The sequence below is a fragment of the Ctenocephalides felis genome, unplaced genomic scaffold (genome assembly GCF_003426905.1).
Source record: "Ctenocephalides felis isolate EL2017-DRISC unplaced genomic scaffold, ASM342690v1 CF-g0.4_SCAFFOLD_01886, whole genome shotgun sequence".
NCBI lineage: Eukaryota > Metazoa > Arthropoda > Insecta > Siphonaptera > Pulicidae > Ctenocephalides > Ctenocephalides felis.
In genome coordinates, this window is record NW_020538040.1 from 53596317 (window position 1) to 53622748 (window position 26432).

Consider the following 26432-nt stretch of genomic DNA (forward strand, 5'->3'; position numbering starts at 1 on the left):
AATGTACGGACAACAACTTATCAGTTTTACGTCGATGATAATTCGAATATTATATTATTATTCACGTTGTTAAAGAAATCGGTTAGTTGCGCAATCGTTTGAATTGAATAAATAGCTGCATCATCTGTTGCAGAGTAAGTAAATTATTTAACGGTATACGAAACCCAACTGAAGAGTTTAGTGTGAGTCGGGGCTGCCGCTGCAGAGAGTGGCGACGAAGTTGTCATCTTGAGTTGTTTGTCGTGTGACAAGCTTCGAAGTTTATTGCAAATAATTGGTGAGGAAAACTCAAATGTTTATAGTGCACAAAACTTAATAATATAATTTGCACTTTCAATAAACATTGTTATAAAATTCAGCAACTCGCTCCTAGTCATGGCGTACTGTATGAGAGTTTTGCATCGCCAGGTAATGTTTGAATTTTTATATTTTTAATCAAATGCCGTATACCGTATTGTTATATAACCTAATAATTTATACACGTTTCAAATTATTTTGGTTGATATGATTGTATAAGCGTTGAACTATTTCTTCATTTTAGGCACATTCCAAATTTATTTATAACTTTTTCATAAATCAAGCTCAAAGTTCGATTTGATTAAAAATAACTACATATCATGAGATCGAGTTCATGCGCGGTTTAGATAAGAAATTTTTCAAAACAATCACTTGTGCAATTTATTTTGACTGCTATATTATACAATGACTTTATTTAGATATTTTCAAATTACTTATCTCTTTGAGCAGAAAATGCATTTTAAATTGCAAACTTTTAAAAAAGCAGTAGTAAAATTGCATTTAAAATTATGAAAAAAATATTGAGAATCTAAAATGGTTTGATCAACTTTAAAATTATTGGTATTGATTAATTCATATGCCATGGGTATAAATCAGATATTAAAATTAATTCAATATTAATATCAACTCATTATGTAATTGTTTTTGTAGGCGGGATTTATTGCTGAAGTTCAACAAAGATGCTTTCATGTCTCGCCATTAACTGCCATGGCCAGCAAGGTGGCCATGAGCAAATTCGACAGTGATTCTTATCTGCCTTATGGAAAATTATCAGAAAATTTAAAAGTTGTTAAAAAGCGTTTGAACAGGCCATTAACTCTTTCCGAAAAAGTATTATATTCTCATTTAGATGAACCTGAAAAACAAGAAATTGAAAGAGGAACTAGCTACTTACGTTTAAGACCCGATAGAGTTGCTATGCAAGATGCTACTGCTCAAATGGCCATGTTGCAATTTATTTCATCAGGGCTGCCTAAAGTTGCCGTTCCTAGCACGATTCATTGTGATCATTTAATCGAAGCACAAATCGGAGGAGATCAAGATCTTGCTAGAGCCAAGGACATTAATAAAGAAGTATACAGTTTCTTATCCAGTGCTAGTGCTAAATATGGGGTGGGCTTTTGGAAACCAGGCTCTGGCATTATTCATCAAATTATTTTGGAAAATTACGCTTTTCCTGGCTTGGTAATGATTGGTACTGATTCCCACACACCAAACGGTGGTGGATTAGGTGGTCTGTGTATTGGTGTTGGAGGAGCAGATGCCGTTGATGTAATGGCCAATATTCCATGGGAATTGAAATGCCCAAAAGTTATTGGAGTAAAATTGACTGGCAAATTAGGAGGCTGGACCTCTCCTAAGGATGTTATCTTGAAAGTTGCTGATATTTTAACTGTAAAGGGTGGCACTGGTGCCATCATTGAGTATTTTGGACCTGGTGTTGATGCAATTTCATGTACAGGCATGGCTACCATTTGTAACATGGGTGCTGAAATTGGAGCAACAACATCAGTAAGTAGAATTTATTCTATTTATCAAGCTTCATCACAATTACTTTATTACCATATTTACATATGGACTTATGGTGTCCATAAGTCCATAATTGCATTTTTTTTTTACAAAAATTTGATCTTTGATTGTCTTGTTTTGGCTTTAGATATTTCCATTCAATGCACGAATGGCTTCATACTTGAAATCTACTGGAAGAGATGCCATTGCAAAGGAAGCTGATGGGGTTAAGAAAGATTTATTAACGGCTGATGAAGGAGCTAATTATGATAGAGTATAAAAAAAAAAATTTAATTTTAATTTAATATATAAGGTTTATAGGTAAAATATCATATTATTATTTTTTGCAGGTAATAGAAATAAATTTGGATACTTTGGAACCACATGTAAATGGACCTTTTACACCTGATCTTGCTAGTGCTATCAGTAAACTGGGAGCCAATGCTAAGGAAAAGGGGTGGCCTATGGATATCAAAGTATGTACTTAACATTGAAAAGTTTTTTGCCAGCATTATTTATTTTTATTTTTTATTTATCTTTATAAATATTTTACTATTCATAATATTTTATAATCAATATGATCATTAAATGTATTTGTTTGATGTAAAAGCTTCATACACCTATCCTATCCTTTTTATTGTACTATCAGTTTTAGTGATTTTCTATACAATTCCACAGGTTGGCTTAATTGGTTCTTGTACTAATTCATCTTATGAAGATATGGGACGTTGTGCAAGCATTGCTAAACAGGCAATGAAACATGGAGTAAAATCTAAAATTCCATTCAATGTTACACCTGGGTCTGAACAGATTCGTTCAACGATCGAACGAGATGGAATTGCCCAAACTCTCCGTGAATTTGGTGGCACTGTATGTTTTGTAACTTTGCTTACATAAAAATATCTTAATACTAAATGAAATGTAATTATATAAGGTTTTAGCCAATGCCTGTGGACCTTGCATCGGTCAGTGGGATCGTAAGGATGTGAAGAAAGGAGAGAAAAACACAATTGTTACTTCATATAATAGAAATTTCACAGGCCGTAATGATGCTAATCCTGCCACTCACTGTTTTGTCACAAGTCCTGAATTAGTCACAGCTCTATCAATTGCTGGTATGCACAAACTATTTTAAACTTAACTTTTTTTCTGATCTTGACTTTTAGAATTTGTTTTAAGTTTTTATTTACTGTATTATTTTTTACATTTAGTACTTGAATTATTGCATGAATCATCAATTTTGATAGCTAATTTACTAGTTATGTATTAGTTATTTTTCATTATGTCTTTATTGCTTTACATCTTCTGAAGAAACATCAGATAAAAAAAATATATAGATATAAAAATGTATTAAGTGTAAATGTATTAAACGTAATAATTTGAAAATATTGTACTCTACTTCTTCAGGATTCAGAGTCCACTTGATAGCTAAAACAATTAACATTAAAAATTATAGGTTTGAGAAGTAATTTGATAATAAAATTTAAAGATTAGAGAAATGGGTTATGCACTTCATTTATGTGTTTAGTATTATTAATTAATTTTAAATTGCAACTTTTCTATTTTTATTTCAATATTTATTGATATGTTAATATGGATTTTTAGTTAAGGCAACCTCCCACATTTATGCTCATTTTTGCATTTCTTCAGTTAAATGATAAAATATCTATTCTGTTTCCATATGTTTTTAACCCTTCTAATGTTTTTTTTTGTGGTATATTTTATTCATATAATTAATAAGAAAAAATATTCTTATTGCTTGATCTTATATTTATTAAGTTCTTCCATTTCATAGTAGTTAATTATATTATATATTTATTTTACAGGCCGCTTAGATTTTAATCCAGTAACAGATACTCTGAAAGGAAGCGATGGCAAAGAATTCAAACTTGATTCACCCTTTGGCGATGAACTTCCAAGCAAAGGTTTCGATGCAGGTCAAGATACATATGAACAACCTCCTGCAGATGGCTCAAGTACATATTTTCATTTTACATCAAATAAAATAAACTTTTACTGAACTAAATATAAATAAAATATTACTTTCAGGTGTGAAAGTTAATGTTGATCCTAAATCAGACCGATTGCAATTGTTGGAACCATTTGATAAATGGGATGGTAAAGATCTTACTGATATGACCATTCTCATTAAAGTTAAAGGAAAATGTACCACTGACCATATCTCAGCTGCTGGACCTTGGCTAAAATATAGAGGACATCTTGATAATATTTCCAATAATATGTTCATTACGTAGGTTTGAATTTGTTGTATGTGTGAATTATAATGACATGTTATTCATTATTTTGTTAATTAATTTTACAAGATAATTGATAATTAACATTTTATTATTTGCAACTTATTTTATTCAATTTTATGTAGAATATGCAATTATGCTAATTAAATTTAGATATAAGATATATTATTTTATTTAAAAATGAATATATTTTAGAGCTATCAATGCTGAAAATGGTGAAATGAACAAGGTTAAAAACCAAGTTACTGGTCAATATGGAGCTGTTCCTGAAGTGGCTCGTCATTATAAGGCAAATGGTATTCGTTGGGTAGCTATAGGTGATGAAAACTATGGAGAAGGTTCTTCCAGGGAACATGCTGCCTTAGAACCTCGTCATCTTGGTGGTAGAGCAATAATTGTAAAATCTTTTGCACGTATACATGAAACTAACTTGAAAAAGCAAGGAATGTTGCCACTGACTTTTGCCACACCAGGAGATTATGACAAGATTCAACCAACTGACAAAATCAGCTTGTTAGGTTTGGACAAACTTAGTGCTGGAAAGGTAAATTACTGTGATTTTCTATATGAGGTTTCCACAAATCAATCAAATGTAGGTATTATAAAATGTTTCTTCTTACAGCCTGTTGAGTGTGAGATCAAACATGCTGATGGAAAAGTCGATAAAATCTTACTGAAACACACGTTGAACGATTTGCAAATTGGATGGTTCAAAGCTGGCAGTGCATTAAACAGAATGAAAGAAATGACTAAGTAATTTAAATCTGTTCCAAACTATTTTTCATAAAATAGGAATCTTCAATTTTTAATAATCATTGTATATAGTTGAAATATTGATTGTAGTAGATTTGTAAAAATATTGTTATGCATATAATTTTATTAATGTTTTATATTCACACAAATGTGTGCAAATGCTGCCTGCATTTAATAAAATAAATAATTTTATTTTCTGATGTTATCCTTTAATTTTTTTGTAATATTACAGCATTTCAGTGCAACTGCAACTGTTTACATTAATAGCGATACAATTATTAAATAAAATTTGTATTCTTTTAAATGTTGATGAACAAAATCATATGAACATTTTATACGGCGGGAAAAAATCGAACTGTTATGGGTTCGCATTCAACTTCACACTTCAACATGAGATTATTTTTCTCCATTGGCAACACTAATTGTAGATAGCATTTGTTCTTGCAATCAAATAAAATCAGTTTTGTTCATTGTACAAGTGAGTTGGTTTGTGTCGTGTTTTTTGTGTTTTATTCAGGAAAAGTAATTTAAAATCGAATTGTAAGTCAGTTTTTGTTATTGATAATATATGATTTTTATGTCAATATTACGCTAACTAATTGATGGTGATTTTACTGTGCTTTACTGTTAACCTTATGTCAAACCTTGTTGATAAACAATTCTTTTAGTTCAAAGAAATGTTAGTGCAAAGCTTTGGTATGAATGAAAGTTTGTTTTTTGTTATGTTTAAGTAAATTATTATAAGTTTACTGTGATGTTTGCCTCTATCAATAGTTCATGTGATTTACATTGATCGAATGCATTTTCTCTGACTGTACTACCCTCTCGTGAATTTTCTACCCTACATTTGTCAAACAATGAAGTACTTTAGTGAAAAAATTTTGCCCGTTAAACCTAAAACTGTGTTTTTTCTCCTGAAATTAATTTTCGGTACTAAATATGTATTTCAGAAACAATTTTCTGCAGTTTGATTAAAATTTCAATAATAAATATTTTAAATGGGCACATATGAATTTTATTTTTACTTTTTGAATATTTTACAAAAAGAAAAAAAATCTGATAACATGTTTTCCAAAATAATGTGTGGAATATGATTGAATTAAGTTAATTATGAAACAGTGTGTTTCCGGCAAAATAAGGGTTCGGCGGTTCAATAACCCGAGTATCAATAGAGAATGTGTGACTGCATCTCTGATTTTTATATCTTATTGAATTGTGCGTATCTCAATTTTGGTTGAAATTGATTATTAAAATGCAACTAAATTAACGATGTATTTAATTAATATTTTATTTTTATAGTATTTTAAATAATGCGTTTTAAAATATGCATTATTTTTTAACATTTTACAATATGCACTAAAAACATTGTTTTTACGTAAACTATTAGTAAAAAGAATTATTTAACATAGTTAAAATGATTCAATTTAGATCAAGTATGCACTGTTTTATTCGATAACTTGTTGTCTATGAAAGTACTTTCATTATGCTTTTTCATAAAAGCCGTTGTATCTATTGGCAGAAATTTGAAACAATCTTCTATCATAAATCTTTTTTGGAGTGAATTTTGCACTAACGAAATTGTATGCTGTGGTCAGGAACGTCTTGTAATCACTTGATGTCAGGTCCGCATTGTAAGATGGATGCATTAGGATTCTCTCAACCAGGCTCCTCCAATTTGTGCCGAGTTACTATTGATATGCATGCCCTGTTGGCCACAGCTGTCCGCTTCTGGATAATTACTTCCTTTGCACGATCAATTGTTGACAGTATAGTTTTGACTTAAATTTTGTCTCATGGAGAGCAGCTCATATAATATTATATAGTTTTGCTCTAAGCCCACCAAACGTATAGCACAAACAAGCTAACAAACAAATCCTCCCTTGGTCATAGCTTTTAGACAGATTACTGCGAGTCGATCATAACGTCAGTTTTCGTACGCTTCTTCGTATCTTTGACGTTTGAAGTTCAACCTAAGCAGATTGTGAGTCAAGCAATCGTAACAGCCAGCTAAAGAAATCTTATCTCTAGAACGTCACCTAGTGTAACCCTGTCGCACTTACACTACACCACAAACAGATAATTAAACTCATCCAACTGGAATAAGTAATGATTTTATTTCTATTGCCCCAATAATCATTTCTAATATTTCAACAGTGTTTATATACATATTTGTATTATTAAAACTAGTTCAAATGAAGAGTTTAGTCTGTGTCTATTCTTTTCATACACAATATATGTTAATGTGTTTTTTATGTCGAAAATATTATTTTTGTTCGTAATAAATAAGAAATATTTAATTATCATAAGCTCTAAAACAACTTTGATCTTATTAGAGAATTATGATTCATACAGCAAATTTTACGTATAGATTTTTGAGCATTTTATGTTTTGTCTCTAAATTTTCAAAAGAATCCAAAACATCATAAAAACTAAATTTTTTCAAAAAAGTCATTTTTTTTTTAAATTCTCAAAAAAAAAATTTTTTTTTCAAACTTAAAAAATATCAAGTTTTTTAAATTTTCAAATTACGGCACGGAAAGTTCCAGCAATTTGCCTCAAGGCACGATGCCATGCACTAGTTATTGTATTTAATATTATTCTTAAGAAGAAAACGATGGCAATGATGGTTTACCTTTTTTTTCATAAAATATGCGCATTATGGGTGTTAGAAATGATTAAATTATAGCTTAAATCTTAATATAGTTTAAATGAAATATTGTGGATGAGTAACAGAAGTTATATTTAGTATGAATTAAGTCATAATAAGATATTTTACCGGAAATAAGATGGTACCTTAATGTAACTAAAGCGCATAGAAATCTAATATTCAGACAAAAAAATCTGAATATGTTGTCATTTCATAGTGAGGTGTTTTGTCTTTAATATAGATTTGAATGAGCTATTATAACTTGGCATGCATGTGAGTAATTTTTTGGTTAATGTTTAATTTTTAGTTTTTATATCTTGGCGTTTTGCCTATGTTATTATCTTGTTTTTTTAAATACTACAGTTTAAATTTAAAATTATGTCACCGGTTTTGGCAACTTTTTTTAACATCCCGTAGGGTAAGTTATAAATGGGACGAAAATCGAAAATAATAATTTTTGCATTTCTTCACGTTTCTGAGGTTTCTGAACATTTTGGCATACCTCAGAAAAGATTGATGTGTGTGTGTTTTGTGTTTCCGCAATTTTTCGGGCGCATGGATTAATCGATTTGAATGGTTCAAAAGACATTCGATTTCTATTGATAGCGAGATGTGCTCGAAATAACTCAGATTTTAATTTTAATTCTGGCGAAAGTGCTAAAGCTCACTTATACTTTAAATAAATAATTTTAACTTTGCAATTCAGTTTATATAATTCTTATAAATATTAGACAATAATAATCTATTTGAAAACATTTAATATTCCTCGAACATTTCGTTACGGTACGGGAAGTTCCAGCAATTTGCTTTTAGGCACGATGTCATACACCACTAATTTATTATGATCATTGTGATTTCTCATGTGTTTTTAATTGGTTTTAAAGGAATTGAAAGTTCTGTTTTTTATGTAAAATTTTAATATACGTCGATATCCCGAATTAATATGTTTCATTCTAAATACGGATGTATTTATTAAAGAATCAGGCCATAACATCATTGTGTATGAATAATATAAATTGTAAAATAACTCAAATCTGCATATGAATGAGATGAACAGTATAGAGAGAATATGCCTGTGATTCAATTGTATGGACAAATTTGATGTTCGGCGACTGAGTTCATTTGACTGATGTTCGTTCTTTCTTAATTTGTATTGTGCTTTTTTCAAAGGCGTGCTTTAAGATGTATTTAACGCATTTGACCCTACGACATTTCCTATTATTGCAGCAATGGCGCATAGTTTATTATTGAACGTCTTGCGTACATTATTTTGAATGTCTTGATTGCCGACCGGTTCTTAATTTTTTTGACAGTAAATGCAAACATACGACTGCGTGTCAAGTTTTCAGATTAGCATATTTGATAAAGCATGTGTAGAGAACCTTCGGTTTGTGAGCTTAAATATCGGTGTAAATGAATAAAAGATATTCAAAATATGCTACAGCATATAATAAATTTTGGTTACTGTACTATGGTTACGTTATTATGAATGTATTGTACATATATACGTCATATTCAAAGGGCACACAGTATTTCTATCGTACAGATAGAGATTGTTTATACCTGGATGGTGTATCTTTTAAAGTTCCAGTTTCCACGTTTCTTATGCGATTCGCTTATATAGCAGGCCATGTGTTATTGTTATTAGAGGTGTAACTGTTAATGTGTGGGGTATTGCATATATAACGGGTAAATATCATTTTTGTATACTAGACAAAAATATAATTTATAAGTGCGGTATAGCTGTTTCAATACACTTTATGCGTTTGAGAAACAATTTCGCATTGTGGTTTCAAGAATAACGTTCAAATTCATTTTTTACATATTTTGAATATTTATTAAACAGTTTGGTTTGTTTATTTATTGTTAGTTCGTAGGGTAAGTTATAGTAATAGAAAAAAAGTAGAAAATATTTTTTTATATATCTTTATGTTTCAAAGGTTTCTGAACATTTAGGCATACGTTACAAAAAATGGATGTATGTGTGTATGTGTGTGTGCGGATACAAATTTTTGTCGAAGATTTCAAGAACACGGATCAACCGATTTGAATCATTCAAAAAACATTCGATTCCTAGTGATAAAAAAACGTGCTGATTAGTTTTTAGTAAAGGGCAGAACAAGCCATTTCGAAGATAAGGGGTAAAAAGTTTCAAAATGGTAATTCAGTTTTTGTGAGAACTGAGCGCCAAATTTGAATGATTCAGAAAACATTGTATTTGTATTGACGAAATGAAGAACTGATTATATTTTTGGAAAGGCCAGCGGTTTCAGAGATCCTATGAAAAAAAGTAAAAATTAATGCCATTTGGCGGTCAAAATTGATCATTAGGAGGCACATCAAATTATCAGATATTTTATAGAGATTTTAATAATAATTGTAAATTTTGTTTACATTTCTATGGGTTCTGTACCTATTCCATTTATTTGTAGCGATGCGGCGCTTACGCGCTTCGATTTTTTATCTCTAAAACATCTAAGCATTGCGATTGCTTCGAAAAAAGTTCAAGATTTTCAAATTTCGAAATATTGAAAAAAAAAAAATTAAAACTTAAAAAAATTTGCATTAAGGCACGATGTCAGGCACCGTATGTTATAGTTTGTTTTAGTTTGTTTATTTATTTATTAAGCGTTCTACAGTTTTCATTAAATCTAATAAAATAAAACTTAAATGTTAATAAAATGTATATAAGCTTTTCATTGTTAGTTTGAGATATAACGCTGTGATACGAGAAATGCAAATATTTAGCATGCCGCAATTTTTGGCAGACCATCTAAACTAATTGTAATTTCAGAAATTGTTCGATAGATTTTTCTTAAAATTAATAATTGAGCATATTCTATCATAATAATTGAGCATAACTAAAAGAGTGATTTGTTAGACAAATATTATAATTACTAAATAGTTCGTAAGACATAAGTTACCTTAGTTAAACCATAGTTACACATATATAAAGCGAAATTGATTTCAAGTTAGTTTCTTTCATGTTTAGTGTGTCTGTGTGATGTGATTTTCTAATAATTTATTGGAACTATAATGCATTCTTATTGAACAATTCTATTGTGAAATTTTAGTATTACAATATGTCATCTATTATCGAGTAACTATGGTGCTATTGTATAGAAATCGAATGAATATATCATTGTCTATCACTATCCCTAAAAATCTAGTTTAGTTTATAACTGATAGAGCAAATTAAATATGAGCTTTGATGTATTACTTATAAATACATATTAGATTTTTCTACAGCTGTTTTTAAACTTCCTAGTTTTTTATACATTGAATTCATTGAATAGCAAACATTTAGAAGTTTATGCTTTTCGAAGAATTGCAAATTATCCTTTTGGAGCATTTTCTCTCGTTACTTATTCTTCACCATTACTTTCAATCAATGCATTGTAATATTAATGATAAAATGGTTCTTTTAAGGTAGTTAATTAACTTCCCGTAGGGCAAGTTATAGTAATCGCAAAAAAATCGAAAATGAAAATTTTTATATATCTTTACGTTTCAAAATCTTCTGAATAATTTGGCATACCTTAGAAAAAATTGATGTATGTGTGTGTGTGTGTGCGGATACAAATTTTCGACGACGATTTCGGGAATACGGATGAAGCGATTTGAATAATTCAAAAAATATTCGATTCGTATTGATAAGGAGACGTGCTGATTAGTTTGCATTGGAGAAGGCAGGTCTAGCCGTTTTGAAGATGTGGGGCAAAAAGTGCCAAAAACGGTAACTTAGTTTTTAAGAGAAAGGAGCGTCCGATTTGAATAATTCAAAAAACATTTTATTTGTATCGACAAGATAAAGAATTGGTCATTTTCATGAAAGCAGGTCTAGCGTTTTCGGAGATTTAATGAAAAAAGTAAAAAAAATGCCATTTGGCGGTCAAAATTGATCATTAGACATATGCACATCAAATTATCAGATATTTTATAGAGATTTTAACAATGAGTATAAATTTTGTTTACATTCCTATGGGTTTCGTACTAATGTTTATCCGCTAGACGGCGACGCGGCGCTTACGCGCTTTGACGTTTCGTCTCTATGCAGTTCAAGCAGTACGATTGCTTTGAAAAAAGTCCAGAATTTCCAAAATATGTCAAAACGAAGAAAACATTCTTTCAAAAAAAAATTTTTTTTTGAAAAAAAAAGTAATTTTTTGTCAAATTTATAGTTTTTCAAAAATCTAATTTTTTCGAAGTAATTTTTTTTCAAAAATGTTAATCGTTTTTAAAAAAATAATAATTTTTGGTACGGGCAGTTCCAGCAATTTGCCTTAAGGCACGATGCAATGCGCCCCACTAGTTTACATTTATATGTGTCATAAATTTAACAGTTGCAAGAAATCCTTAACCTTTACGAAAGTTTTATTATTTTTATTTTAGTTTGTTGTGTTTATTTGTTTAGTTTGATATGTTTCATTATCGTTATTTTAGTTTTGAAAAGAGCATGTATTATTTTCTTACAATTAAGATAACTAACTCATAGTAGTAAATACGAATATATGATTACATAAATTAGCGATTTATTACCTTTCTATGTAGAGCAAAAATATATTTTTCATTGAACATCAAACAGATTTATTCATGAAGGTGAACTAATTTATTGGATTGGAAGAGTTGCAAAATACTTTATGAATTTAACTTGCAAGTAATATATAGGTATTTCGAATGTTTTTCATAATAACTAAATATGGTTAAATGTATGATTAAAGTTTTTTTTGTTAAATTTGATATTTTTGAATTAAACGTACTTATAAATTATATATAAGGTACATAAATAACGCAAATATAAAATCTTCTGAATTACTACTAATTAAGTTACTATTGCTATTTGTTATCTAAAATTCAATTTGTTTATTTTTGGATTGTAAGTCACTGCAATTAATCAGGTTTTGATCACTGAGAAAGTGTACTAGCATATTTTTGCCTCGCCAATGGTTGCTTCGTCATAGTTTTATTGTCACATTTTCCAGGTAAATGACGTAACCCCAGTCATAACATGGATGCGATGAATGATAACAATATCAATTTCTTACTAATTAATGTGATCTAAATATCACAATGGAGAACAACGGTGGCTTTATAACGACTTCTATGTAATTCAATAACATCTTAAAATATTACTACTTAAATCCTATTGACATCGAAAAATATAAAAAATATATGTACATAAAAAATCAACACCGATCACACAGCTTTACAGCGTATTATTTTTTTTAATTTCCCGTAGGGCAAGTTATAGTAATTTTTTTAATATTTTTAACTGCAATCAGAACCTTACGTCCTATGAGCTGTTGGGCTGAAACTTCTCCTCACTTCGTATTTTTAGATCGTAACCCAATGGTTAATCCATCCATGATAATATTATTAGAATTAATCTAATAGGGCTGACTTTTTTATTGGTGCAGCAATACCGGGCAAGGGCTATTTTCACTTGGAAACATATTGCTATCTATATTTCCAAGTGAAAATCGTTGTCACTGCTGCCTGACTACAGGCTGCTCGAAGCGGGTATCGATCCCGGGACCTCCGAAACAAGTCCCGTCGCTCTTAACGGCTTTTCTACGGGCGAGCCCTATTATTTATTTCTATATAATTTTTTGTGGTCTAGTTTGACTGACTCTTTATCAGATTTTTTTTTAAATGGTAAGCTGTCTATTATTTTTCTTATAATGTAATAATAACCTGCCTATTATTGTATATTTGTTAGTATTGTATTTCCTTTCTTCATGACTTTTATAAATTTAGCATTAAGCTCATTTTAAAGGGAAGAACTAAAAAAAATTCAACTTTAACTATTTCTTTAAATTTTCTAAATGACAACATATGCACATACTGTCATTGATGTTTTTAACTGTACATACAATTTGAAGTGACACCGAAATAATATATGCAAAAAAATGTTTTTCGCGTTGATTTGCAATTTTGCATATGTTTTACTTATAATATGCGAAGTGTCGTTTTCAAGGGCGTGCCCTTGTAAATTCGCAGATATGCACTAGTTGCTGTTCATTGGTTCAGCGCATAAAATAAATAATAATAAATGCAATGCCAAATCGCTTTACATCGTCACTGCTCAATAACTACCAGCGGATTTATGAGACTTCAAAATGCCACCTTTTTAGGACCTTAATTGGTTAATAGGTATGGAATTAGTCCAAAATATTATTGAATGGTGATAGTGGCAGCAGGCTGGTTTAAACTTTTTTCTCGGAAAACGTGGAATAATTGTATGAAACGACAGTTTCAATGGTTCCAACCCATAGTTGGTGGATTTCTGGCGTTCATTAGGATTCTATGAAAATACATCGTTTGTATTTCAAACTATTATCATTATTTTCTCTTCTAAATCAACGATTCTAATATTCGAATATTGTTTAATAAATAAGAAAAGCAAATAACATTATTGGCGTTGCTATACCAGTGAACAGATATCCGTTCACTGCATGTTTTGTACCTTCACAAACCTTGTATATTTTATTGTTATACTTATTATTATAATGTCTATAAAATCTTTGATAATTTAATGTGCATGTGTCAAATGATCATTTTTGACTGCCAAATGGCTTTCTTTTTACTTTTCATTAGATCTTTGAAACCGCTCGACCTGCCTCCTCAAAAAATTTAATCAATTCTTCATTTCGTCAATATAAGTAATATGTTATTTGAATTATTCGAATCGGAAGCTACGTTCTCTCAAAAACTGAACTACCATTTTTCGCAGTTTTTCAAAAAATTCAATCAATTCTTCATTTCGTCAATATAAGTAAAATGTTATTTGATTTATTCGAATCGGAAGCTAAGTTCTCTCAAAAACTGAATTACCATTTTTTGCAGTTTTTGCCCCGTATCTCCGAAACGGCTGGACCTGCCTCTGCCACAAACTAATCAGCACGTCTCCTTACCAATAAGAATCGAATGTTATTTAAATCATTCAAATCGGTTGATCCGTGTTCTCGAAAACGTCGACGAAAAATTATTTTTGCACAAACACACATACATCCATTTTTTAAGGTATGCGAAAATGTTCAAAAACTTTTTGAAACGTAAAAATATGCAAAAATCTTTATTTTCGATTTTTGAACGATTACACTAACTTACCCTGCGGCAAGTTAAAATAATGGCCGGTACCGAAACCTAAAATTTTTGAAAGTTTTTAAATTTTTTGAAAAATTATTATATAAATTTACGTTTTAAAGGTTTCTGAACATTTTGACATAACTTAGAAAAATTATAATTAAAAAAAATTATAATTAAAATAAATTTCTGATTATAATTAAAAGAAAAATGATATCGCACAACATCCGAATGCTGCTTTCTCATAACTTTTATGAAACTTAATATCGCTATCTATCTATTTACAAAAGATATTAGTCTGAAATCATGCTGATTAGTTTTTGGTAAATATTTGTTTGGTTGTTTTTTTGCAATTAATTGTGAAATGTTGGCAACATTCGCTGGTTATCATATGTATTTTCAAAATTCCTTCACGTTCTTGTATATATACTCTACGTAACACTCGTTGGACTAGTTTGGGTACCACTTTAATGAATCTTTTTTTTTTCATAGATTATCTAATTTTATTGCTACTATTTCTTATAAGTAGAGCAATTAAAATTATCTTATTTATATATGCTAATATGCGTCATTAAATTATATTTTATTTTATTTTTCCAAATAAATTGTTATTATTAACTTCCCGTAGGGTAAGTTATAGTAATCGCAAAAAAATCGAAAATGAAAATTTTTGCATTTCTCGACGTTTCAAAGGTTTCTGAATATTTTGGCATACCTTAGAAAAAATGGATGTATGTGTGTGTGTGTGTGTGTGTGTGCGTGTGTGTATGTATGTGCGGATACAAATTTTCGTCGACGATTTCGGGAACACCGATCAACCGATTTGAATAATTCAAAAAACATTCGATTCGTATTGATAAGGAGACGTGCTGATTAGTTTTTGGCGAAGTCAGGTCTAGCCGTTCCGAAGATACGGGGCAAAAAGTGCCGAAAACGGTAACTCAGTTTTTAAGAGAACAAAGCGTCCGATTTTAATAATTCAAAAAACATTTTACTTGTATTGACAAGGTGAAAAACCGATCAAATTTTCATAAAGGCAGGTCTAGCGGTTTCGGAGATCTAATGAAAAAAGTAAAAAAAAAATGCCATTTGGCGGTCAAAAATGATTATTAGACATATGCACATCAAATTATCAGATATTTTTTTAGAGATTTTACAATAAGTATAATTTTGGTTTACATTCCTATGGGTTCCGTACCAATGTTTACGCGTTAGACGTCGACGCGGCGCTTACGCGGTTTGATATTTCGTCTTTATGCAGTTAAAGCAGTACGATTGCTTTGAAAAAAAGTTTAGATCTTTCAAAATATGTCAAAATAAGGAAAACATTTTTTTTTCAAAAAAAAAATTAAAAAAAAAATTAAAAAAAATTTTTTTTTCAAAAAAAAGTAATTTTTTGTCTAATTGTTTGTCAAAAATCTTATTTTTTCGAAGTAAATTTTTTTCAAGAATGTTAATCGTTTTTAAAAAAATAATTTTTGGTACGGGAAGTTCCAGCAATTTGCCTTAAGGCATTATGCCTTAATTGCCTTAAGACAGAATTCCACTTACAGCTAGTTTTATTTGTAATAAGCCCTGCTAATTTTAAGAAACTGCCATAGAAAAGCAGTTACGTACGTGTAATAAAGGAAACATGTGTTTTTGCTCAATCAAATATAATGCTATAATTTACACCAGTCATTGTATTTTATTATAATGAATCATTTGTAAGCAGAACAGCTAATTATTACTTTTCCAGTGGCCAAAGTACAACGATAAATATGTCATACATGCGTTGTTATTTACGCTTCTGATGCGTTATGTTTTGGATATATTATTTATGCTCTGGCGAAATTTGATTAATAATATATAATATGATGGCTATTCGGAATGGAACTAATTGCGGTATTAACCATAATTCTATCTGATTTATTATAAATTCAATATACTGCATGATGTAGCTGAATTTTCCATATGTTCAAGTTTTAAGCTATTAATATAAGATTATTTTTATAGTATTATTTTTATATTTTTTGAAGTTGTGGTAAAATAGATTTATTAGTACGTGTGTTAGTATTTTACTCTTAAAGAAGTCTCTAAAGTTATGAGCCATTGATTTTGCAGAACATACGCAATAAGTTGCAGAATATTTATAGTTGATTATAAGTATGAAGAATACTAGCAAATTGTATGCCTCATCGCAGGACTTGAATATACACTCTTTTTTATAAAATTATTGATAACAAGGATATATTATCACATATATTGTGTTATCATATAAATACTTTTTGCATATTATACATATTCATAAATGCTTTACTCTATATTGATAATGCTTAATGAATGACATATAATATTCAACTTTTAATAGACTGTGCATTTGCAACTAATACTATTTAAATAAATTGACGTTTTTGTATCGCTTGTGCATACCGATAAAAATGTAGAGGTTATATGTTTTATTGAACTTTAAGATTATATTAATTAATGTTGTTAATATTTGTCAATTATGTCCTATATTACTAATAATATATTACAATCTTACTTTTGCATTTCTATTGACACTTTATTTGATATGATACGTTGAAAATAAACTAGTTCTGTATGGCATCGTGCCTTAAGGCAAATTGCTGGAACTTCCCGTACCATAACGAAATATTCGAGGAATATTGAATGTTTTCAAATATATCATTATAAATTCTGTAACATTGTTTAATATATATAAGAGTTATATAAACTGAATTACAAAGTTAAAATTATTTAAAGTAAGTATAAGTGAGCTTTAGAACTGTAGCCAGAATTAAAATTAAAATCTGAATTATTTTCAATATACAAAAAAAATAATTTTTGGAACCAAGCTGAAAGTTTTTTGAATCTTACAAATTGGATGCTTAGTTCTCTCAAAAACTGCAATTTTTTGCACATTTAGCTCGGTATTTCTAAAACGGCTGGACGTGCCTTTGCCAAAATCTTATCACCACTTCTTCTCGTCATTACGAATTGAATCTTTTTTAGATCATTCAAATCGGATGCACCGTTCTCCTAAAAACTCAATTTGTATTTTCTGCACTCTTTGCACCGTATCTCCGAAACGGCTGGACCTACCTTTGCCAAAACTTAATCAGCATATCTCCCTATCAATAGGAATCAAATCGGTTGATCCGTGCGCCCGAAAACGTGGGCGAAAAATTGTATCCATACATACATACACACATCCATTTTTTCTGAGGTATGCCAAAATATTCAGAAACTTTCAAAACGTGAAGAAATGTAAAAAAATTTAATTTCGATTTTTGGACGATTACAATAACTTACAGGAAGTTAATATAAGAAAACGGATTTGATCATAGTATTAAATATTTTTCAAAGAATCATTTTTTATATTAACTTTATTCAGAAATTGAAAAGTCAAAAAGACCGGCGAAACAAAATAGAATGCGCTAGTGCTGCATAGAAAATGCATTTCCGGTACTCTGGCAGCTTACAAGTTGAGCGTGCTAGGAATATCTAATGTTCTGTTATTTATACAATTAATACTTCGCCATTACGGCTTCCTTCCTTTCGTTGTTAATGTTCTATTATAGATGAAGAGTCAGTTATTATTTTATTCAAATTACCGTGTCTTCATAGATTTGTTTGCTTGCATAGTGGTTTAGAATTTGTTGCAGTATGAAGCTTAACGTGCGATCTTTAATTTTTTAGTACGCATTACAGTAGTAATATACACAGAGCATGCAACAAAAGTTATAGCATTATTGGTCCCGATTGATAATCTTTTTTTATTTGTTTCTTTAAAGTAGCAATCGAGTTACAATGAAATTTTGTAAGCTATTGTTACATGAAAAGAGAGAAAAAAGTTAGAAGAAAAATAATAATTAAAATTCATTCCATGGAGATAAGTCTAGTGTTTCATTCGAGGTCGCCTGGCCAGTGGCCAACGTCTTTTTAGTGTTTTTATAATTAGTAACGCAGACTTGATCAAATAAGCTATAAGCTAGTTATGATTGATAATCTAGTAATAAATAAAAACATTAATAAGTCACATGGTCTCGAATGCGTACGTGACCCAATTTCAACAAATCTATGTAAAGAAAACTTCTTGAGCACTTCAACCAATATATGAACTATACTTACATTTTATAAATAATACAACAAATATCGTATCTATAATTACCTTCCCGTAGGGCAAGTTATAGTAATCGCAAAAAAATCGAAAATCAAAATTTTTATATGTCTTTACGTTTCAGAGGTTTCTGAATATTTTGGCATACCTTAGAAAAAATGGATGTATGTGTGTGTGTGTATGTGTGTGTGTTTATGTATGTGCGTGCGGATACAAATTTTCGTCGACGATTTCGGGAACACGGATCAACCGATTTGAATAATTCAAAAAACATTCGATTCGTATTGATAAGGAGACATGCTGATTAGTTTTTGGCGAAGGCAGGTCGCTACTGCCTTCCGAAGATACGGGGCAAAAAGTGCCGAAAACGGTAACTCAGTTTTTAAGAGAACGGAGCGTCCGATTTGAATAATCCAAAAAACATTTTATTTGTATTGACTAAATAAACTGTTCAAATGTTCATGAAGGCAGGTCTAGCGGTTTCGGAGATTTAATGAAAAAAGTAAAAAAAAAATGCCATTCGGCGGTTAAAAATGATCCTTAGACATATGCACATCAAATTATCAGATATTTTATAGAGATTTTAACAATAAGTATACATTTTGTTAACATTCCTATGGGTTCCGTACCAATGCTTATGCGTTAGACAGCGACGCGTCGCATACGCGCTTTATATTTTGTCTCTATGCAGTTAAAGCAGTACGATTGCTTTGAAAAAAAGTTCAGATCTTCCACAATATGTCAAAATAAAGAAAAAAAAATTTTTTTTTTTCAAAAAAAAAAATTAAATTTTTTTTTTTTTTTAAAAAAAATTTTTTCTAAAAAAAGTAATTTTTTGTCCAATTTATAGTTTCTCAAAAATCTTATTTTTTCAAAGTAAATTTTCTTCAAAAATGTTAATCGTTTTTAAAAAAATAATAATTCTTGGTACGGGAAGTTCCAGCAATTTGCCTTAAGGCACGATGCCTTAATTGCTTTAAGACAGAATTCCACTTACAGCTAGTTTTTTATAATAATCCACTACTCTTTTGACTGCGCCATTTGAGACTGCACTATAATTGCACAATTCTCAGTAGCGAAAACACAAAGCAGCATTTTTAGTTAATGGCAGATAGCATTAGTTTTACCTTCGCCATTATTTTCATTCATCAATTTAAAATGCCATACAGTTATTCCAGCAAGAGTCTCTATCAGCTTGGTCTTTATCACAACAGCTGACATCAGTTATTTTTAAAATCAAATTTACATGTCATTTGTCTATCTCTGTATATAATGCTAGTAGAAGATGTTTTGAATATACAATAAATGTCAGAAATATGTATTACTAGAACAGTTAATTTAAAGTTGTATCAATATTGTAATAAAGTTCATATTTCAATAGAGCTGACATATGAATCGCTACAGAACGATAAAAGTACAAGATATGATTTATAAATACTGACACCGTGAACTTACGACATCTGGCTCGATATAATTATATTACTTACGCGCACAATGTCTTATGGGATTGTTTACATTTTGTGTGAAAGCAAGATTTAAAGTTATATTGTTTGTTTTTTTATAGAGATGTGTTATATTATATTATTATACTACTAACTATGATTTGTTTTATTACCTATCTATAATAAGACATTCTTAATCTCTATATTTCCCATATTATTAAACTTATTTTTTATTAATTACTAGAATAAATCAAATCATGATTTATTTTATTACTGCTCAATTAAACTTACCCTTCCTGTTTTGTATTGGAAATAATAATAATCTTATTAAAACATGTATCGTGTTGAATTTTTATTCTGTATTAATTATTGGTTTTTGAATTTTAAACAGCGCAAATATTAAATGAATAATACAATTAATTATTTGATTTTCTGAGTATTATATTTACTATACCATTTACATAATAATGCTAATTAATCTAATTACACTGATGTAATTAATAAAATATAAATATTGAAATAATGAGATTTATGTATGATCGTTGAACTAACTTCACGAAATTTCCCATATTACATTATAAAAGCAAACTTATTTTAAATAAATGATTAAATGAAACTTTTGTATCTTACTTGATTAGACTTATTTAATTTGGAAACTTTTAAATTGATCAAGAATACATCATCCATGTATAGATCCAATATTTTACTTTGCAAATTGCATTTAGTTCATTTAATTAACTTTTAAAGCATATATTATACTGTCTATTACTATTTTATTTTGTGCATTTATATTATTTGAATATTATTATTTTTCTGAATGACTATATCAAAAATAGAATTGGGTATATATACCCGACTATTGATGTTATCTTTTTGCTGTTATAATGATTAATTTTTATCTCGTATATTTGAACAGCATTCAGAACCATATCTTTTTATGATGGGTTTTGATGCTTAGTTACTAGAAAGCAACATAGTGGTTGTTTATACTCTCTCTGGTGATATTTAAGGCCATTTCTACTTGTTCATTTATCTCGACATGAATATCACTGCTTCATATCAAGCTAGCCGAGGAATCCGTAACCAGTGTTTGCTCGACCACGTTCTCGCCCCGGAGCCACGGCCGGCATGATGTCACAATAATAAAATGATTGATAGTTTTAACATGCTCTCAAACATGGTCCTTTCAATAGAAAACAACATTTTTGGGACATTGTAAAAATTAAACGATGAAACGTGCGCTTTTGCGTGGTACTGTCGCATGCTTTTCGAAGACGAAATCCGCTTCGTGTCCGACAGTCATTCGTCAGCGAATCCTTTTATGTGCATTTATTTTTACAAAACACATGAACGTTAGTTTTCTTACTTAACGCTATTTATAGGAGACGCGCTTGCATTATGTGGGTAAAGGATTTTGAAATATTATTATTAGTGTTAAGTTGAAGCACGTGTTAAAAAGTAGCAGATAGAACATAATAACAGATGAAATGAGTCGAGTTTGGCCGGAAGTTGCTAGCCACATTTGATATACTCGGGACAGTGGAATATTTTTGAAATTGCGGTATTTTTTGACACCGATATTGTTCCTAACCGAAATTTAAACTAGTGGGGTGTATGGCATCGTGCCTTAAGACAAATTGCTGGAACTTCCCGTAGCGTAACGAAATGTTCGAGGAATACTGAATGTTTTCAAATAGATTATTATTAATATTGTAACATTGTCTAATATTTATATAAACTGAATTGCAAAGATGAAATTATTTGTTCAAAGTATATTAGAACTATAGTCAGAATTAAAATTAAAATCTGAATTATTGTCGATATACAAAAAAAAAATTTTTTTGAAAAAAAAAAGTTGAAACAATTTTTTTTCCAAAATCTATTATTTTGTTAAGACAAGCAGAAAGTTCTTCGAATCATTTAAATCGGACGCTTAGTTCTCTCAAAAACTGCCATTTTTTGCACATTTAGCTCCGTATCTTCGAAATGGCTGGGCCTGCCTTTGCCAAAAACTAATAGACACTTCTCTCAATCATTACTAATTGAACGTTTTTTTAGATCATTCAAATCGGATGCTCCATTCTCTCAAAAACTCGATTTTTATTTTCTGCACTCTTTGCTCCTTATCTCCGTAATTGGTTGATCCGTGCGCCCGAAAACGTTACTGGAAATTTGTATTCATACATACATACACACACACATCCATTTTTTCTGAGGTATGCCAGAAACCTTCAAAACGTCGAGAAATGTAAAAATTTTCAATTTCGATCCTAATTATTTAATCCTAATTATTTAATTTATGAAGCAAAAATAATTGATGAAATAAAATCGAGAACTGATCAATTAAATTAATTTCTAACATAATAAACAGAGTCTGTATATTATGAGGAGCCGCAAAAATTCAACTTTACGCATAATTTTCTTAGCAAGATTTCGAAGGATATAGTCATAAATATGAATATAAAAAAATAACTTTTTTTATATTTTATTTTTTGAACAATTGCAACATATTGCACAATTAGCTTAAAGCCTATATTTTTAGTTCTAGTAATTATTCTATTCCGAAACAATTATATTGTAATAAGTTTTTACACACGTGTATATATAGTTAGTATATGTGTGTGCGTGTGAATGTTTATATATGTACTTGAGTTTTTTTAATAAATCTAAAATTCTATTTTCTTCTTTATTTACAGTTTTTTTCCTGTGCAAGCACGTGCAGACTGCACGTACTTTTTGAAGCATGTTTTTTGAATTGACTGTTTAGGCACAATATTAACCACGAAAATCTAGGTATGTATAGAGCGAAAATGAATTGAATATTATTTTCAACATAATTAATAGAAAATTTTTAAACAAATTTTGTATTCTTCGAATTTTACCCACTGATTTACATCCCACCCTTGTGAATAATAAAATTACATGTTAATACCTAATATAGATTAATAGTAGTTCAAGGCATATTTTAAAGTGTCATTCGATTTTTTATATTGCTTGATTATGATTAATGCTTTGGTTCATTTGTGTTAAAATCTTATGTCCGGCGTCCGGTATTGATCATAAATGCAGAAATTCTATTTTATTTTATATTTTGATATTTTTCAAAAATTGTTTGGTTCATAGTTTGAAATAAAAAAATATAATTCACATTTTACATAATATTACAAAGAATATCGCATATTAGAGCTATTAGGTATATGGCATTGTGTCCTGAATTACTGGAACTGGTTTTATAACAACTAAAAATGAAACTATGTAATAGAATTTGTTGAAAAACTCTAATATTATATGACAGCTAAATTTTTACCAAACCTTTAATTATCTGAAAAGCCAATACTACCGATTTAAATCTTTAACCAGAAGATGGGTCAATTCTGCCGCAAAATAGACCAAGGTTATGGCAAGGCTATGTTACGCTGCGTTTTTCATATAAAATGGCTTTCATGTAAATTGACTAAAAACTGTCAAAATTCTATGTGGTTGCTGCGCAGTCAGGCGATTTAGATATAATATCCGTCCTAGAAAACGCACAAACGTCAAAAAAACTTTACCAAAAGTGCATCTTTCTGATGTGCCATAATATTATATGCGAGAAGTTATATTTTATGTGTAAAACGTACAGCAAATACATAGCATTTTGACAGTTTTAGAAGTACCATTTTATATGAAAAAACGCAGCGTAATATAGCCTTGCCATAACATTAGTTTATTTGACGGCAGAATCGGCCCATTAACTTGAATAGTTAAAATGTTTTTTAAATGTATCTTATTTTTATTATCTTATCGAAAACTTATTGTTAGGCAACATTAAATTCTCTATATATTGTAAATTTGATGTACATTTTATATACTTATGTCTGGCTGCAAAATTTCTTATTTTACACTTTTTCCTAAATAGCCAATTTCACGCATTCAATTTGGTCATAAATCGTTTGCGCATTGTTAGAGCGAATCGAATGTTTCTGAATCATCCAAATCAGCTTAGCTGTTCCAATGCCATTAAGAAAAATTACGAAATTGTATCATGTAATTTCAGTCAAAAACTTAAGATTGAAAATTCAAAATTTACGGATATTGCATTTATTAACTTCCCGTAGGGTAGTTATAGTAATGGGCCGAAAATCGGAAATGAAAATTTTTGGATTTCTTGACGTTTTGAAGGTTTCTGAACATTTTAAGGCATACCTCAGAAAAAATGGATGTGTGTGTTTTGTATGTCCGCATTTTTTTATATTTTCTAACTAGTTATGATAACTATGGGTATTACATCACGTTTATGTGATGCTGAGTGAATCATAATATAATTTTTCATATACATAATCATTTCTGACTCACATATTCATTTGCTTTAAATGCTAGTTTAAGATTGATCTGTATAGCAATAAAAGCATCAAATAAATTTATCAGGTCTCATAAATCAAAAGAAACGATAAGATATTACCAATAACAAGATGATAGAATGCATACCAAAACATTTTAAAAATATTTCTCTATTCAGTTTTAATGCTTCATGAAGTCTTCATATAGTATATAACTAATGATAACGTCTTCATATAGTATTCTTCGTATACTTATATCTTTTTGCGTAAACCATTATACTATTTTGTAAGGTATATAAAATATTCTTTTCTTTAGTTTTTTAGCCAGGAATAGTAAGAAACTAATATTGTGACAAAATCTAAGAAGTATATTTCATAATTATGAATTTATTAATTTGAAAATCTTAAGAATTTGAAAAAATCAAAGGATATGTCGTTAAAGACAATTATATCGTGCATTTAAAAATTATGCTTCTACAAAACTTGATTTTTGTCTGCATTCAATAGTCCAGTCATTTGGTCGTTTTGCCGGTACAGTACTCCGGGAATTCTGAAAATTGGTAATCTTATAGATTTCGAGGTGCTCTTTACGAAAATCAACTTTGCCACCTCAAATTTGAACGGCAAGTTGCCGCCATATTGGAAAAATGACGTCAAAAAACAGCTTTTTTTAAATATCTCCTTTCTGGCTCATTCTACGACAAAAGTATCTATGTACGAATTAAACTAGATAAAATTTCCCACAATTCTTTAGAAAACCGTTTTTTTGTAAAATTGATGGTTTGAGAGTACGGCCGCCTCAAAGTCTTTGCTGCTCTCGCCGCAGTATCAAATCTCTCCATATATGACAGCACTTTGAACTTGACCACATTCTCTCTAATAAATAAATATTTTCAATGTTAAATTAAGTGAATAAGATCTAGAAACAAAATAATTGGTTTAACAAAATTAAAAATATTGAATAAATTATAGAAAGCTTTCTCTAGTTTAATTTTGTTTATAGCTACTTTGCTATTGAAGCTACGTTAAAAAATCAGCAAAAAACAAAAATATTTCAATTATTTTATTTTCTGATCTTATTCTCTTAATTTAAAATTGAAAATATTTATTTATTAGAGAGAATGTGGTCAAGTTCAAAGTGCTGTCATATATGAAGAGATTTGATACTGCGGCTAGAGCAGCAAAGACTTTGAGGCGGCCGTACTCTCAAACCATCAATTTTACAAAAAAACGGTTTTCTAAAGAATTGTAGGAAATTTTATCTAGTTTAATTCGTACATAGATACTTTTATAGTAGAATGAGCCAGAAAGGAGATATTTAAAAAAAGCTGGTTTTTGACGCCATTTTTCCAATATGGCGGCAACTTGCCGTTCAAATTTGAGGTGGCAAAGTTGATTTTCGTAAAGAGCACCTCGAAATCTATAAGATTACCAATTTTCAGAATTCCCGGAGTACTGTACCGGCAACAACCCTTTTTTGCACCAAATGACTGGACTACAAGCTATTTTTTTAATTTAATTTTACACTTAATAGTTAGAATTTATAAATCACTTTTTAAAATTATATTTTAGATTTTAAGACGAGTATAAACAAATAAATTGTGAAGCAAAAATTATTTACCTGTTATATTAATTTTTATATCCACATCACTATTTTTTATACGTATGAAGCACTTCATACTGTGCTTCTCAAAAGTGCTTCATACATATAAAAAATAGTGATATGAATATAATATAAATCAATATTTGCAGGTAAATGTATTTGCTTCTCAATACATTTGTTTATATTTTTATGCTTAATTTTTTTAAAAAAAGTGCATAATCCATTCCTTTATAAAAAAAATTCTACTTCCGAAACGTCGTAATTAGACATCTACAAAAAATAATTATTGTTTTTTATTTATTGGATTAATTGTTCGGAAAATAAACCCTATATATATATATATATATATATATATATATATATATATATATATATATATATATATATATATACATATATATATATATATATATATATAT

General features: G+C 29.4%; 2 protein-coding genes across 2 annotated transcripts in view; both read left to right on the forward strand.

The window, feature by feature from the left end:
* The first annotated feature begins 221 nt into the window (after nucleotides 1-221).
* On the forward strand, nucleotides 222-5012 carry LOC113377146 (probable aconitate hydratase, mitochondrial). Its single transcript, XM_026617360.1, has 10 exons — nucleotides 222-408; nucleotides 949-1809; nucleotides 1955-2080; nucleotides 2157-2282; nucleotides 2485-2676; nucleotides 2741-2921; nucleotides 3633-3782; nucleotides 3856-4057; nucleotides 4257-4605; nucleotides 4684-5012. The coding sequence occupies exons 1-10, from the start codon at nucleotides 376-378 to the stop codon at nucleotides 4816-4818; spliced, it is 2355 nt and encodes a 784-aa protein (XP_026473145.1). The 5' UTR covers nucleotides 222-375; the 3' UTR covers nucleotides 4819-5012.
* Nucleotides 5013-5266: 254 nt separating this feature from the next.
* The window catches only part of LOC113376562 (protein tweety-like), a 61094-nt gene continuing 39928 nt past the window's right edge, over nucleotides 5267-26432 (forward strand). Inside the window, exons 1-2 of the mRNA XM_026616524.1 lie at nucleotides 5267-5354; nucleotides 22788-22884. The gene's annotated coding sequence lies outside the window, so the exon portion shown is untranslated. The remainder of the gene's footprint in view (nucleotides 5355-22787; nucleotides 22885-26432) is intronic.